At 34.1% G+C, this 16,064-nt stretch overlaps 1 protein-coding gene across 5 annotated transcripts in view; it reads left to right on the forward strand.

The window, feature by feature from the left end:
• The window catches only part of FSD1L (fibronectin type III and SPRY domain containing 1 like), a 73,831-nt gene extending 58,808 nt beyond the window's left edge, over positions 1 to 15,023 (forward strand). For all 5 annotated transcript variants that reach the window (XM_004747737.3, XM_004747738.3, XM_004747739.3 and 2 more), the window contains 3 exons: positions 181 to 432; positions 3,461 to 3,549; positions 8,964 to 15,023. In XM_004747737.3, coding sequence (XP_004747794.1) covers positions 181 to 432; positions 3,461 to 3,549; positions 8,964 to 9,086 — 464 coding nt within the window. In that variant the 3' untranslated portion in view covers positions 9,087 to 15,023. The remainder of the gene's footprint in view (positions 1 to 180; positions 433 to 3,460; positions 3,550 to 8,963) is intronic.
• The last annotated feature ends 1,041 nt before the right edge of the window (positions 15,024 to 16,064 follow it).

Below are 16,064 nucleotides of genomic sequence, written 5' to 3' on the forward strand. Positions count from 1 at the left end.
TAGTAGTAAATAACAAGTAAAGTTATAGCAGGTACTCTGCATTTAGTGTCTGTGTGTTAATATGGTATTTTTCTGAATCGTATTTTTTTGTGCCATTTTGTGAGATGAGAGGTAGGTAAAAATCTGTGTGACTCATAAGAAAGAAGTTAGAGCCAAATTTACCTTTCTGATCTTTTGCAGGAGACACTGCTATTGAAAGTGGACAACATTATTGGGAGGTCAAGGCCCAGAAGGATTGTAAATCCTACAGTGTGGGAGTAGCATACAAGACTTTGGGGAAATTTGACCAGTTAGGAAAGACAAACAGTAGTTGGTGTATCCATGTCAACAACTGGCTACAGAACACATTTGCAGCAAAGCATAACAATAAAGTCAAAGCCTTGGATGTTACTGTTCCTGAGAGAATAGGTGTATTTTGTGACTTTGATGGGGGTAAGTTTACTGATTTTCTCATAAGTCATTTTGTCATAGTTGCTTATATTCTAGTACTTTTCATTGGCAATCGTTCCTATACAGTTTTCATTATTATGGTGGTCAGGGTGCTTTGATCTACTAGGATTTGATCACAAACATAGTTTCAGCTCTAGAATTGACTGGAAGGGATGTTTGATGTTTGCCTGAAGCATTATAAAAGCACTCATCTATATATATATGCTTAATAAGTCTGAAAGAATGATTTCCTTAATTTAGTTTTAAGCATTAAAGTTTTTCTGTCCATTTTAATTCCTACCTGACCTATTTTATTACCTGTAAAGAATGGTGGAGTCCGATTTTTCAAGTTGGAATGGACTTTAGAAATTGTCTAGTCTACCTACTATACAGTTAATATCCTTACAGTTATTTCATCAACTATATCTCATGTAGTTGTCACTCCTATACTTGAAGAACTTTCTAATGTGAAGCTTATTGTCTTGGAAGACAGCTTATTTCACCATTGGATAGTACTCAGTAGTAGAAGGTTTTTTGCAAATTGACTCTGTTTCCTTATAACTTCTGAGACTACTGTCCTTAAATTTTGTCATCTGAAGAAACAAAGAATTATGTTCCCTAATTCACATTTACATGATAATATTTATTTGTTTAAAAACTATTAACGTTAACTTCTTTTGGTCTTTTTCCAGACTGTACATTCTCTCTACCATCAGTCATTTTTCTTACAGCTTAATTTTTCCAAATCTTTATAAGCTGCTATGGTTACATACTATGTCAACATATTTCTTAAAGATTGGTTCTCAAAGTAGGTCATGCAATTTCTGACCATCATAAGACGTGTGATTTGGCAACACAATTTCTAGTAATATGACTTAATGACTAGCTTTTTGAACTAGGTATTTGATAAGTATCTTTTCTACTATCATCTATCTATATCTATCTGTCTACATATATATATATATTTTTTTTTTTTGAGAGAGATAATAAAGAGCATGAGCAAAGTAGAAGAAGCAGAAGAGAGAGACTCTTAAGCAGGCCCTATGTTTTAAATGGAGCCCGGCACAGGGCTCAATCTCATGACCCTGAGATCATGACCCAGGCTGAATTCAAGAGTCAGACACTTAACTGACTGAGCCTCCCCGGCACTCCTATAAGAATTTTGAAGATGAAATTGTCAAAGTAGGAGGAAAAGTAATTCCCTAAATACTTTTCTCCAAGTTGACACTTTAAGCTAATAAAATGCAATTTTACCGTTTTAAGTAACATCATGTCCAAATAATTTGCTGAGCCTTCTACCTAGTTACTCAAAAGAGAAGAGTTCACTTTGTCTTGATTTAATTTTGGTGATGACATGTTAGTTTTGCAGCATTCTTTTTATAATTTCCCTGGGGATACATGTTATTATTGACACATTTTTTTTTTCTTTTCCAACTCTCAAAATACCTTTTGCTTCTTTTCTTCTGTCTCTTTTCTCATACTCTGTGGTTCTTCAAAGTGAGAAGTGTAATTGCTAGCCTAGCGCATAGGGTGCAGGAAGGAGTTGTAATGTAGGATAGAATCTGATTCTGAGAGCCTTGAATAATAAGAGGCTTGATTTTTTTATAGTAGTCAAGGGAAGGGGGTTTTTGTGCATTTTAGAAAACTGTAGTCATATGATGATAACCTAATTTTAGAAATATTGGAGAGTAGGTGGTTAAATATGGAAGAGATTTCAAATACAGGGTTAAGACTTTTCAGGAGTCAGTCTTTAAGCAGTGCAGGCAGGACCATGTTTATCTTCTTAGGTATTACATCTTTATTGCCTGGCAAGTGCATTTACATGGCAAGCCATTAATAAATGTTTGTTGCGTGATTAGTAGTAACAAGGGCCCGAGTAGTGGGGAATCAGGAGCAATGGATTTGATGGTTCTGACAAGCAGACTTCATAGGACTCAGTAGATAAATATGGTTTGGAGGGCGAACAAAGAAGAGTTGAAGATGACTGAGATTCCAGCCAGTGTGGTCAAGGGGATGGTATGTCATCTGCAGCATAGGGAACATAGTCCTGGAGAAAGATGAGATGCTAGCAGGACAACCATGTGGCATGGCTGGCTAATACTTAGAAATTCAATGTTAGAAGTCAGAAGAGAAGTAGAGCTAAAGCTAAATGTTAGACACAGCATCAGAGTGGCTACTGAAGAACGATTAAATGTTACTGCTCTGCTTTTTACTAACTTTGTGACCATACATAAGTTGCTTAATGTTTTGAGGTACTGTATATAAAGAACGCAGTGCTTTAATGGTAGACATAAATACTAGTTTCTCTTCTCTGTTTGGTGGCAGCTGAGTCATTAAGGAAATATTGTAGAGAGAAAACAGAACCTAGACAAGCATCTACATTCAGAATAGGAGAAAAGGAGACAGAAGATATCCTCAGAGTTAGAGATACCATGGGACAAGAATTTCAAGAAGCAGTAACAGATGTCAGGAGGCCATCAGGTTGGACAGCTGGGTGGTCAGAAAGTTATTTTAGTTGCGTGGTCATGTTGAAAGACAGACTGTGAGGGTATTTTTAAAATTAACAAAGCAGAAGCAATGATAATCATGATTTCAGAGACTGAAATGAGTATGACTGCAAATGTTTGGAAGACAGAGTTTAATAGAATAAGCCTTAAATTATAATAGGATTTTGATATAGAGACTGGTTAGGGTAAAAGTGAGGAAGAAATAGCCTGGTTTTAACTGAGTTAAGGAAACCATTTGTTAAATAATGATAAAACAAATAGTTTATAGTTGAATAAATAGAATAGTGCCAGATTATAGAAGCATTATGGAGATCCTGAAAATCAGGAAAGAAAACTAGATTTGGGCTTTCTCTTAAGCATGTATACTACTGATTTTCAAGTGAGAATTTCTGAGTCTAGTCGTTATAGTTTGTAATTTTAAAAAAGTGCCAAAATACATATTATTACTTGCACTCATGATGATATGTCAGATTTAATTAAATGTTTCTTATAATAAATTAGGTGTGGTTTTTTTTCCCTTTTAGGTCAACTTTCTTTCTATGATGCAAGCTCAAAACAGTTGTTGTATTCCTTTAAGACGAAATTTACTCAGCCAGTACTACCTGGCTTCATGGTTAGTACCTAATTTTTATTTTATTTCGTTTGGCAACTTTAAGGAGAACAATCTTTGCTATATATTTGGGGAAGCCAAACATCTTTTTTTTTTTTTTTTACCATATTCTTCCCTCTTTCCCTAATCTACCTCTCCCAAATCTGTGGTTGTGTCTTTTGGTATTTTTAATGAAGTAAATATTACTACATATAAGTATGTGAATTATAAGAATGCAGTTTGATGACTCTTTATAGGACTGTACACATTTTTGTAACCTCTGTCTAGATCAAGAAACGGAACATTACCAGAACCCCATAAGTCTCCTTGTGCCTCTTTCTAGTGCCTACTGGTCAGGCAGCAAAGTGGTATTAGTGTCTTGAGTTTTAATACCATGAAATTCATTTTGCCTCCTTTCCAACTTTGTATATCGAATCCTGCAATATCTTTTTGGTTCAACATAATGTTTGTGAGATTTATTTTTGTTCTCTGTGGTGCGGTATTCATTCTTATAGTTTCTCATTGTATTTATATGTACAGTTTTCCATTATGTGACTTTCATCATTTATATATCCATTGGGTTCTTGAGTGGTTTCCCTTTGGGGCATTAGCAAATAGAATAGCTATGAATATTCTTATTCATGTCTTTTGGTAAATGTATGTATATATTTCCATCAGAGTATATAACTGAGATTAGAGTTGCTAGATGATATGGTATGTAATCAACTCTTGTAGGGTTTTTCAAAGTTGTTGCTTATACTAATTTATTGCTAGTAGTATATTAGAGTTTGATTCTTCTACATCTTTATCAACATCTGGTAGTATCTTTTTTAAGTTTTAGTCCTTCTAGGGGGTATGATATATTGAATTGTGGTTTTTCATTTGCACTTCCTTGATGACTAGTGCTGTTAAAAGTATTTTTTTAATGTTTATTGACTATTTAGGTATACTCTTATAAAATAGTTGCTCAAGTCTTTTGCCTGTATTTCTATTGAGTCCTCTTCCTATTTCTTATTGAGTGATCTGGAGTACTTTAAATACCCTGAGTCTTTTGCCAGATATATGTATTGTAAATTTCTTTTCCCTGTCTTATTGGTGTCTTTTGATGAACAAGAGTTGTTAATTTTAATGTTGCTCAATTTATCAATTTAAAAATTTATGGTTAGCCTTTTTGTGTTCTATTTAAGAAATCTTTTTTCAGGCTGCCTGGGTGGCTCAGTTGGTTAAGCAACTGTCTTTGTCTTGTGTGGAGTTCTGCATCCGGCTCCCAGGTCAGTGGGGAGTCCGGTTCTCCCTCGGCCCCTCCCTCTTCTCCTGCTCACACTCTCGGGTGCGTGTGTGCTCTCCCTCAAATAAATAAATAAAATCTTAATTAAAAAAAAAAGAACGAAAGAAATCTTTTTTCACCCACAGTTAGGAAAATATTCTTGTTTTCTTCTAAAAGCTTTTCCTTGTGCTTTTTTTTTTTTTTATGATAGAAATATTTCTTTTATTTTGTACCTTTAGATGTAGACTGCATTTGCAACACAAGTACAATGTAGAATTGCTATGTTTGGTATGAAGTTGGGGTCAACTTATGTGTCAGGAATTCTTAAATTCCTTGTGGGTATCTGCTTGTTCTAGGACCATTTACTGAGACAATGCATCACCCTTTTCTGCTGCAGTGCAGTGTCATCTTTGTAAAGTACTAGATGACAGTCCACATGTGGTAGGCAGACACACATATATTCAGGACCACTCAATTTCAGGTTGATTTGTGCAAGGAAAAGTCATGCTTTCTCCATACAAAATGAAACTTGGTTTGAATTTGTTTTTTTATTAAGCAGATGTTTCTGCTTCTTCCAACTCCTTTATCCTCTCTGTAAGTTTGGGTTACTGTGGGGAGTTGTGCAATATAGTCGAGAGCCTCATTATTCTGGCTAGAGCTTTCCGTAATTTGGAGGGCTACTTCTAGAATGGTATATTTCCATTGTAGGGTTGGTGGAATGTTTTATGTGTCTTCTTCCATCATTATCCTGACTGTAGCTTCTCAACTATGAGAAGAAAGTATTCAGGGTATATGTGGGTTTAAACACAATACTTTTAAATCTCACAATTCATAGTGATAATTCACTTTGGATACCCTGAAATCTTAAATTTATAATAACCAAGACTCTTGGTTTTTTCATTAAAAGGTAAAAGTGATCAGTGAATGAAGTTATTCATAGAAAAATACTTAAGGATTTAGAGAAAGTTTTTATTAGTAGTACTTTGCCATAAACCTCTGCTGTATTATGTGTTTTGGGCTGTTTTTCCAAGTAGGCCAATCAGGAACAAATTTTTTTTACCACATGAAGCTCAAAGTAATTTTTCCCCCTACATCTAAAAGGGTCAGTTTTATGTTTGAGTCTTTCTCAAATAGGCATATATTGTGAGTTTATTGCTTTTTATTCCAAATAATTAAGCCATAATTACATTAGTAATTATGAGGAAATGTAATTTCAAACTGGTAGGAATAATTTTTTTCCTTCATTAAAGACTTTATTAACTAGGTAACTTTAATTTTTTGTGTACAAGATTAATTCTCTTTTTAAAAGTAAGCTTTATTGAGGATAATCTATAGGAGTATACAGTTCTTTGGGATTTGACAAATGTATACAGTTGTGTAACACCACTGTAATCAAGACATTGAACATTTCTATCACCCCAGAAAAGTCATCTTCCTTTGTAGTGGACCTCTCAGATCATAATCAGCCCTGGCAATCACTAACCAGGTTTTAGTCTTCATAGTTTTGCCTTTTCTAGAATATTACAGAAAAGGGATTGTATGGTATGTAGACTTCTGATTCTGTAGCATAACGCATTTGAAATTCACCGATGTTGTGTTTATCAATAGTCCCTTCTTTTTATTGCTGGTGAGTGTCTATTTTATTACTGACTGTGTATATACCAAATCTTATTCATCTACTCACCAGTTGAAGGACTTTTGGGTTCTTTCCAGTTTTTGGCAATTTTGAATAAAGGCACTGTAAATATTCGCAAATGCGTTTTTGTGTGAATATTTGTTTTCATGTCTCCTGGGTAAATACCTATGGGTGAGGATATAGATCACTTGAAAGTGCATGTTTAACTTTAAAAGAAACTACCAAAATGTTTTCCAGACTACGTTACTTTTACATTCCTAGTAGCAATATATGAAAGTTCCCCACATTCTTGCCATTATTTGATATTGTCAGATTTTTTGTTGTTCAGCAATATTAATAGGCATGTAATGGTATTTCATTGTGGTTTTAACTTGTATTTTCCTAAGGATAAATGATGTTGAGCATTTTTTCATGTGCACATTTGCCATTTGTATAATTTCTTTCGTGAAGTATCTACAGTTTTTTTTTTTTTAAATATTTTATTTATTTGTTTGATAGTGAGAAAGAGAGAGAGAGAGCGCACACACACAAGTAGGGGGAGCAGCAGGCAGAGGGAGAAGCAGGCCTTCTGCTGAGCAGGGAGCCCGATGCGGGGCTTGATCCCAGGACCCTGGAATCATGACCCGAGCCGAAGGCAGACACTTAACGACTGAGACACCCAGGTGCCCCTACAGTTTGTTTTTTTATTGGGTTACTTGTTTTCTCATTAATAAGTTTTAAGATTTCTTTATGTGTGATGGATATGAGTTCCTTATCAAATAACTGTTTTACAAATATTTTCTCCCAATTTGTGGACTTTCTCATTTTCTGAGCATTTTGAAGAGAAAATTTTCATTTTAATGAAGTCCTTTTTATCCATGTATTTCTTTTATAGATCATGCTTTGCCTAACTCAAGCTTACAAAGATATTTTCTTTTGCATTCTTCCTAAAATTTTTTGGTTTTAGGTTTTACATTTAGATCTGTGATCCACTTTGAGTTATTTTTTGTATATGGTACCAGGTATGGTTTGAGATCTATTTTTTTACATATGGATTCTAAGTGTTCCAGTGCCACTGAAAAAGACTTTCTGAAAAAGGCTAACCTTTCTTTATTGATTTGCCCCGTGCTAGATGTTTTGAGTAAATAGGTTTGGAAATCACTTAAATAATTTCCAAAGAAGTTATATAGTAGGTTTTATAATCACAGAGCTGCTTTTGTGTTTGGGTGCTATCATTACTGAACATGCTAGTTTTAAAAATTTGGAATGTTAATCATACAGTTATGAAATTCACAGGTCAGTACATTCTTTGGTACAATACTATAATCACTTAATAAATACTAAACACTTTAGGACACGATTGAAGGTTAGAATATTTCAAGAGTTTCTAGAATATTTGAAGAGTTTCTAGAAGGTCCCTTGTCTCAAGCTATGTCTGCTGCAAACCAGCATTAAGGATACTTTAACTGATCCATTCTTTCTATTTTAATTCTTTTGAGTCTGTTCCAAATCAGTTATTACTCACCTTACTGAATGGTACCTACTCTGTTTGCAAGCAGAGCACTTTCATCTTTCATAAACTTAAATTTATGGCAATTAATAGACTGACAATATGGTTTATGTGGATATTGCCATTTGCACTTTACTCAGAAGTCTTTAAAGAATTATGAAAGAGTTCTTACTGTTAACAAGTGAGGGAAGAAAATAATGGGCTTTCCTCTGTTTACAAAGGAGTGTTAGATTCCTATAGTCTCAGGCCACACTTCATTATCACAATCTATAGGAAATTGGCTCTTTGTGCACTTCTCTTGGTTGTGAAGGTTAGCAACAGTAATAACAGCCAATGTCTTTTGCCTGTTAACCCTAAAAATTTCATCTGAAAATTTCTGCAGCCCTTAGTTCTATTGTGTGCAGCTCCAGTGTGTTCTGCTTCCGCAAAGACTTCCTCTGGCCTCGCTGGTTTTATTTTTTTATTTTAAGATTTTATTTATTTATTTGACAGAGATATCACAAGTAGGCAAAGAGAGAGGGGGAAGCATATTCTCAGTCAAGCAGAGAGCCTGACACTGGGGTTCAATCCCAGGAGAGATTGTGACCTGAGTAGAAAGAAGAGGTTTAACCCACTGAGTCACCCATGCACTCTGGCCCCAGTGGTTCTAAAAGACTCTTGAGTTAGCCTTTCCACTTCCCCTCAGTTCAAATATGAAGGTTATCAATTTGGAATTTGTTGATGTTCACATATGTAGCATTTTGCCTTTCTTTCTTTCTTTTTTTTTTTTTTTAAGATTTTATTTATTTATTTGACAGAGAGAGATCACAAGTAGGCAGAGAGGCAGGCAGAGAGAGAGAGAGGAGGAAGCAGGCTCCCTGCTGAGCAGAGAGCCTGATGCGGGACTTGATCCTAGGACCCTGAGATCATAACCCGAGCCAAAGGCCGCGGCCTATCCCACTGAGCCACCCAGGCACCCGCATTTTGCCTTTCAAAGGGAACTTTAAGGGTCACCTAAGTTCTAATGATTTGAAAGCTGACTGAAGCTTTGTTTTGTCTTTTCTTAGGTTTGGTGTGGTGGACTTTCTTTGAATACTGGGATGCAGGTTCCAAGTGCTGTGAGAACACTTCAGAAAACTGAAAATGGAATGACTGGTTCAGCAAGCAGCCTAAACAATGTTACTCAGTAATGCTTACTCAGAATATGTTTACCCCCCTTCTGATTGGGTGGCCTTTTCTGTGCAGTTGCTAATCCCAGAAATTTATGAGTGGTGAAAATCAGGTTTGCTACGCTCTGCTTTAAGGCCTGGAATGTGTTACCATTAAGCATCTAATGCAAAGTACTCACAGGAGTCTACTGCGCAGTATCTTCAAGCAAGCAGACACCAAGGAAGAAACTGATGCTTTGAAGAATAAATGGGAAGAAAGGCAGTGTTTAAATACTTATATAGAAACTCATTTTTGTGTTTCTTGGTTTACTTTGGCCCTTCTAATATGTTTAGTTACATATTGTAGCCCTAGGACCTGAGGGGAAAGCATTTAAAACTTGTCCTCTTTCCTCTACACTTTTTCTTTATCTCATCACTACCTATTACTATATTCTTAAACCGAAGCTTTAACAAAAATACAGTCTTATAAGGTTTTCTAAAAATTGAAATAATTGGTTGGGGATACTAGAAAGGTTTTCTTATAATGGTTTATTTTTCTCTTTTTGTAAGTAAGTTGGGTTTTGCTAAATTATCCTCTTTTGTTTACTGACTAGATTATATATCATTTTCTCTTTTCCAAATACCGTGATATTTCTCTTATAGTTAAAACTCAAAATAGAGTGGATAGGAAGAGTTTCTAGGCATAGTAGCTTAAAATCACGGATACTTTAGTTTTTTACCTGCTGCACTAACAGTGGCAAAGGGGGATATGCTTTATATGTTTTGTTGCCTTGTTTAGTTAGACTTCTTTTCATTCCATCATTTTGGATGATGGATAAGATTTTTAAAAGCTTTCTATTTTTTGATTTTGTTGTCTAGTTTAATACTACCTTTAATAGTTATCTTGGTAAAATTCCCACTTGAATTTGGTAATAATTGATAATTATACTGATTTTTAATATTTCAAGCAGGAATGAAATGTTAAAGTTACATATGAGGTCGGAAAACCTACACCATTTAAGTTTTATCTCAGAAGGATGGGTTATAAAGGGAGGTGCCTGAAACTATACCGAAGTCATTTATGTGTCCTTTTTAATAAGGTTTGGAATGGTTTAAGCAAGTGTTTTGAAAGATTCCTATGTATTTCTGATTTATTTGCCACATAAATTTTTCAAACGTAACTATTCAGAGGTTATTTTTCTTTTAATCCTTTTGCAGCATTCATTTATTTTCTAAAAGGGTATAATTCTTCCAAAAATCATCATAGAAGAATCTTTCCCAAATTTAGGGAAAGTGTCTTAAACAGTGAGTAAAACCCATGCATGGTTATTGGGCAGAACATACCTATTTTTTTTTTAATTGGTTAAAATTTGTAATACAAGTTCTTTGAGCCAAACTGAAAGTTGTGATTACAGTATTTAAGGATCCCTTGAGCATTCTCATGTTGACTTTCTTTCATTCTCATTTTAAGTGTATTGTGTCAAGACAACCTTCTCCCAAAAAGTGACTGTTGCTGCTTATAGCTGAGTTACCTTTTACAGAAAGTCCTGTGGAAAGGGATAGCTCATTCTCTCTTAAAGTTTACTGCTTACTGATAGGATGTTTTGTTTATTGGTAAAACAAACCTAAACGAGAAGTTTTATTTGAACTTGATATTCTTTTTTCAGAAGACATTTATATCTGTCCACCATTGTCTCATGACATATTGGTAGTTTTAAAGAGAGTTTTAAAGGTAGTTTTATAAGGCAGTTGAGAGAATGAAATATGTCAATAGATACCCTTTTGATCCTCCAGACAAGTAGAATTTTAGTTTTTGTTCTTCCTAGAGATTTTGAAAAATTTTTTTGAGTGTTCTGTTCCCTACAGTGGGATTATTCAAGGACTTAAGGAAACAGGAAGTTATAATTCTCTTTCATAGAGTCAAATCTGAAAGCAGTAATTTAGTAGTGGAGCTGCTTTAATGTGAACAGTGTTACACATGTATATTTTAGCAAAAATAACACAGAAAAAGCCAGAAGTTCTTGTATAAAATTTTTTACTGTTATGTCTTATGTAATTGTCTTCTCTTTAATTCAGTGCCTTCTTCCTCTAAGTGTGCTCTTGTTCCATGCCCCCATGCAGTGTCAACTGACGTTTGAGCCAGAGACCGTTATGTTATTATACTGGTGAGGGCCTTCTATTGCAGGGATGTGGAGAAGAGGAGATAATAATCAGGGGCTGGAGGAGTGCATATGAGTCTTTAATGTGCTCATGCCATCATTTGAAACCCTTCATATAAACTTTTCTAATACTCATTTGGAAAATTCATTTGAAGTAGTAACAATTATTACCTCAAAATAAGAATCTGAGGTATTCCTCTTATGTGCTTCTTAAAGGTCTCTAGATATAAAGAACAAAACGTGGAGGGTTTTGAGTTTGTATGTGTTAAGTTAAACTGGAAGAGTTTGCCACCCTCATTTTCAAACTAGAAAATAATCAACAATAGTGCCTATTTAAATAGTCTCACATTAAGGTAACTCTTAACTTGAGGATAATATATAACATTCTCATTGGTATTTGAATTAAAAAATATTGGGCCTTTTTGCTCAATTTAATGCATTATGGGAAGAGAGTATACCCTTTCAGACATTCTTTGTTAGTTTACTTATTACTATTTGTTTTGGCTGGTCAAACGTGATTGCTTTCTGTAAAAGAAATGCATGAGAGGTTGACAGTAATGGATGTATCACAGGTATAAAAAAGTTGTCATATAAAAACATGCATTTAGTATTTCTTTTAGCAGTTGAATCCCAAATCAGTCCTAGTAAACTGAATAAAGAAATGAAGGAATTGCCTTAAGCACTTTAGAAAAGAATTTTTTTAGAATTCATTTTGACTATTTGGGCTTACCATGTCACATATGTCTTTAATTTTTGGTAAATATGTATATATCAAACACTTGATAACTGAGAGCACATAGAAATTTAATATACAGTGATTCTTTGAAGGTTCCGGGTGTAGATAAATAAAATGAAGGTATTAGAGGTGTGCCTGTCTGTACATGGGTTTTATTGATGGCGTCTGGTAATGTCGACAAACCATTAACTGCCACTATACAGCTAGACTTGGCCTACTTTGTTCTGCAAACAGTAATTCTTTCCCTGTATTATCTTTTGAAGAAACATATGGCTTGTATTTGCTCATTTATTAAAGTATGAACAGTATCATGTATAATTGGAATTTTTTGTGACTGATCCTTGGTGGTACAAATAAAGTAAATAATTTGTAATGAAGGAGTTTAATAAGGCTAACATACTCCATTTCATGACTACCTATACTTCTAAAATTAGAGTTATTTATTTTTGTTTCTTTTGAAAACATGGAAGAAAATTGGAAAAGGGTATACACAGAAAATGATTATTTCAAAGAGTATTCTGGAAGAGGACACTATAGACTTCTTACTATAAAATATTGTGGTTCCAAGCTAAAAATACTAAGGACTGTATTCAAATCACCATAATTCTTTTTATTTTTAAAATCTGTTATCATAATTCTTTTTTTTTAAAACCCGTGTTTATTAGATCAGTGTCCATTCATCAGCTAATTCATACAACAGATATTTATTTAAGTGTCTGTGACATGGCATCAATGCATTGTATTTAGATTTCCATAATTAATGAAGTTTGATTTACTGTGCATATAGTTTTGCTACTTTTGAGGAATGTGACAAAGTTTGTATCTTAAAAACAATGTTTTGTTAATAAGTCAGAAATTCTAAAAAGTAAATTTGTTGCGGTTTATAAAAAATTCAAATTGACTGCTTATAATATGGTTCACTTTATATAGTCACAAAAAATGGGTCTAGAAAACTTTCTTCCTTGATTTTATTTTAAACTGGATATATTCTTTTACAGAAATGTGTAGTCAGCATAAATTTACTCAACACCCGAGTAACCATAAAGTTATTTGCTATTTTTAACCAAAATGTACATTTCATAATGCTGGTACTGGAACGTTATAATAAGATCATGAATGTTTCCTTTATCATTACAGAATGATCACCTCATGTTCAATATAGTTTTAGTTTTGTGTGTATCTTACAGTATTCATATTATACAAATATTTGTGACCTGATATGCTTTGTTACCTGGAGTATTTGATTAATGTAAATACATAAGGCTTTTTGAGTAATTTGGAGTTTAAATGGATTGCATTTGGTATATGTTATTTTTACTGAAAAGACATTTTTGACTTGCCATATAAAGGTTAGTACTGGCTTAGAAATAAATAATTGAGATTTCCAGGGTACTTTTCTCCTCAGACTACCCAATTACTAAATTAAAACAGTATTTGTTGCTTCTAAGTCAATATAAGGTACTGACTTTTGATTCATAATCATTTGAGTTATGTTAGTTTAACCTGATATATTTTCTTAATGATACCCATTCACTGTAAGTTGGTCCTTGGGAATGGGCACGTGGAGGATTTCACAGTAAGTAGGACAGAATGTGGGTGAATGTGTTTGCATTGGCTTGGAGCTTCATAAGTTTGGACCAGTTTTAAAAAAAGTCAAATTGTGAGTGGTTAAAAGGTCTTTTTATTAGTATTGGAAATTTTTGGAAAGTATATGGGCTGTAAGAAGGCATAATTTTTTAACATTTTCAGTATCTCCTAAGGTACCACAGCACGGAGTCTTAATTTGCCATTTAAGGGAGACTCTTTAAGTCAAATTTATAACTAATTCATGCTTTAAGATATAAAGTTTTGGAGCAATTTACATTGAAAACCACTAGTCTTTAAAATTCTGGATATAATTTAAAAAGTATTTTGGTTTCATTTCTTTTGAAGTAATTAATTAAAAGGAATACTTTTGCTCTACCATATACTAAGATAGATCTATGATGTTTGCATAAATCGTTTCTCATCTTTGGGCCTCCACTGCCTTAAATAAAATAATTGTAACTTGTTAGCTTATCTCACATTTATGAGGATTTGTGAGAAATAAAATGAAATGGAGTATGTGAAATTGCTTCAACATAGTAAAATGCTATGTAAATGTAAGGTATTATTTTCAGTTAACAATGGATTTAAGTGTTGGGATACTTCCAGATGCTCTTTGTTTTCGTAAAGCATGTGCTTGAAGTGGTATCACCAGGACCTCAAAAACCAAAAACAAAAACCTACCTGAACAAAATGCCCTTTAACAGTCTTTAGTTTGTGCATGACCTGTGGCCTTTTTGTATTTTCTCATCAAGTTTATTACCCTGTATCAAGACTTTGTAAAATTATAAATGTCTCTCACAGCATTAGGGTTTCAGTGTAGAATGGTAGCATATATAAGTGATTTAAGCTATGTTTTAATTCAGGGATTTGCACTTTCCATTTATGACTGCTCGGTGCCACATGCAGAGTAAATTTAGCCCAAATAATTATTTCCAAACAACCAAATATCCGGTTTGTTGTCACGAGATAAATGATATTAGGTATATGTGCCCACTTAACATTTTTACAACTTTTGTTGCATTAAAAAAATTTGATGAAGCATTTCAAAACTTTGTTAATATGGATATCACTTAGTATCTCTCCTAACATTTGTTTGCTTTAAATTGGATTTATTAAATAGTCTATAGGTTATCTTGATCTATAGATTATTTGGTATGTCTATTATCTGGATATGGTTTTGCTATGCAGTTCTGATAATAATTCTAATTCCTCAGGATTAACCTATAAGTTACAGATGAACAACATTAATGAACTACTTAAAAGGTACTCAGTTCTGCAAAGTAGTGTTTTAATAAGCATATTGCCTCATTATCCTTGGAAACAAGACAAAGCCTGTTAAACTTTAAACTAGAAACTTTTAAACTTTTAAAATAGAGTATTCAAAGTGGAATAACTTGTATGTTGAAATGATTGTATGTCCTGTATAGAATGACCAAGTTAAGTTCTTACAAAAGCACCTGGAATATCTCATCTAAAAATAAACTTTTTTCAGCCTTCTTTTGCTTCAGTGCTTGCATTTTTATCAATTTTTATTAAATATATACAACATGCTGTTGGGGATGAGAAGATAAAAAGCCCCCAAAGCCTATATTTTTAGAGCAGTGCTGTCCAACAGAATTTTATGCAGTGATGGGAAGTTCTATATTCATGCTGTCCAACATGGTAGCCCCTAGGCCCAGGCAGCTCTTGTGTGTAAATATAACTAGTTCAACTAAGAAACTAATTTTTAAAAAGATTTTTAAAATTTATTTGACAGAGATCACAAGTAGGCAGAGGGGCAGGCAGAGAGAGGGAGGAAGGGAGGCAGGCTCTCTGCTGAGCAGAGAGCCCAATGTGGGGCTCCATTCCAGGACCCTGGGATCATGACCCAAGCTGAAGGCAGAGGCTTTAACCATCTGAGCCACTCAGGCACCCCAAGCAACTAATTTTTTTTATTGTAATTAATTTTAATATAAAAAGCCATCTTACTAATAGCTACTTTTTTATACAGTGCAGCTATAAATGGAAGATGAAACATGCTATGACTATACTATAAATTAAGAACTTAGTTTTGTCTTTGGAGCTTGTCCCATCCTGGGTTGCATTTTGGCAGATTGTAGCTAAAAGAGTTAGAATAAGAACCTACGTTTTTTTTTTCCCTTAAAGATTTTATTTATTTATTTATTTATTTGACACAGAGAGATCACAAGTAGGCAGAGAGAGGAGGGGAAGCAGGCTCCCTGCCAAGTAGAGAGCCCAACGCGGGGCTCGATCCCAGAACCCCGAGATCATGATCTGAGCCAAAAGCAGAGGCCCAACCCATTGAGCCACCCAGGTCCCCCGAACCTAACTTGAAATCTGTTTAGGAAAGAAAACCAGTCAATGGGACTATATGAGACTGGAACTCCTATAACTATGACCATTTTCACCAAAGGAAGAATGAAGGAAAGAGACTGGATAGCGTTGTGTTATAGGGAGGAGAGCATAACAAAGATACTGAGAAACCAGTACCCTTGTATAGAAGATGGAGCGGAGAAGAGTTGAGCAATATTAAATATA

The sequence above is a fragment of the Mustela putorius genome, unplaced genomic scaffold, assembly GCF_011764305.1.
Source record: "Mustela putorius furo isolate JIRA1106 unplaced genomic scaffold, ASM1176430v1.1 tig00000580_pilon_pilon_pilon, whole genome shotgun sequence".
In the NCBI taxonomy this organism is placed as follows: Eukaryota; Metazoa; Chordata; class Mammalia; order Carnivora; family Mustelidae; genus Mustela; species Mustela putorius.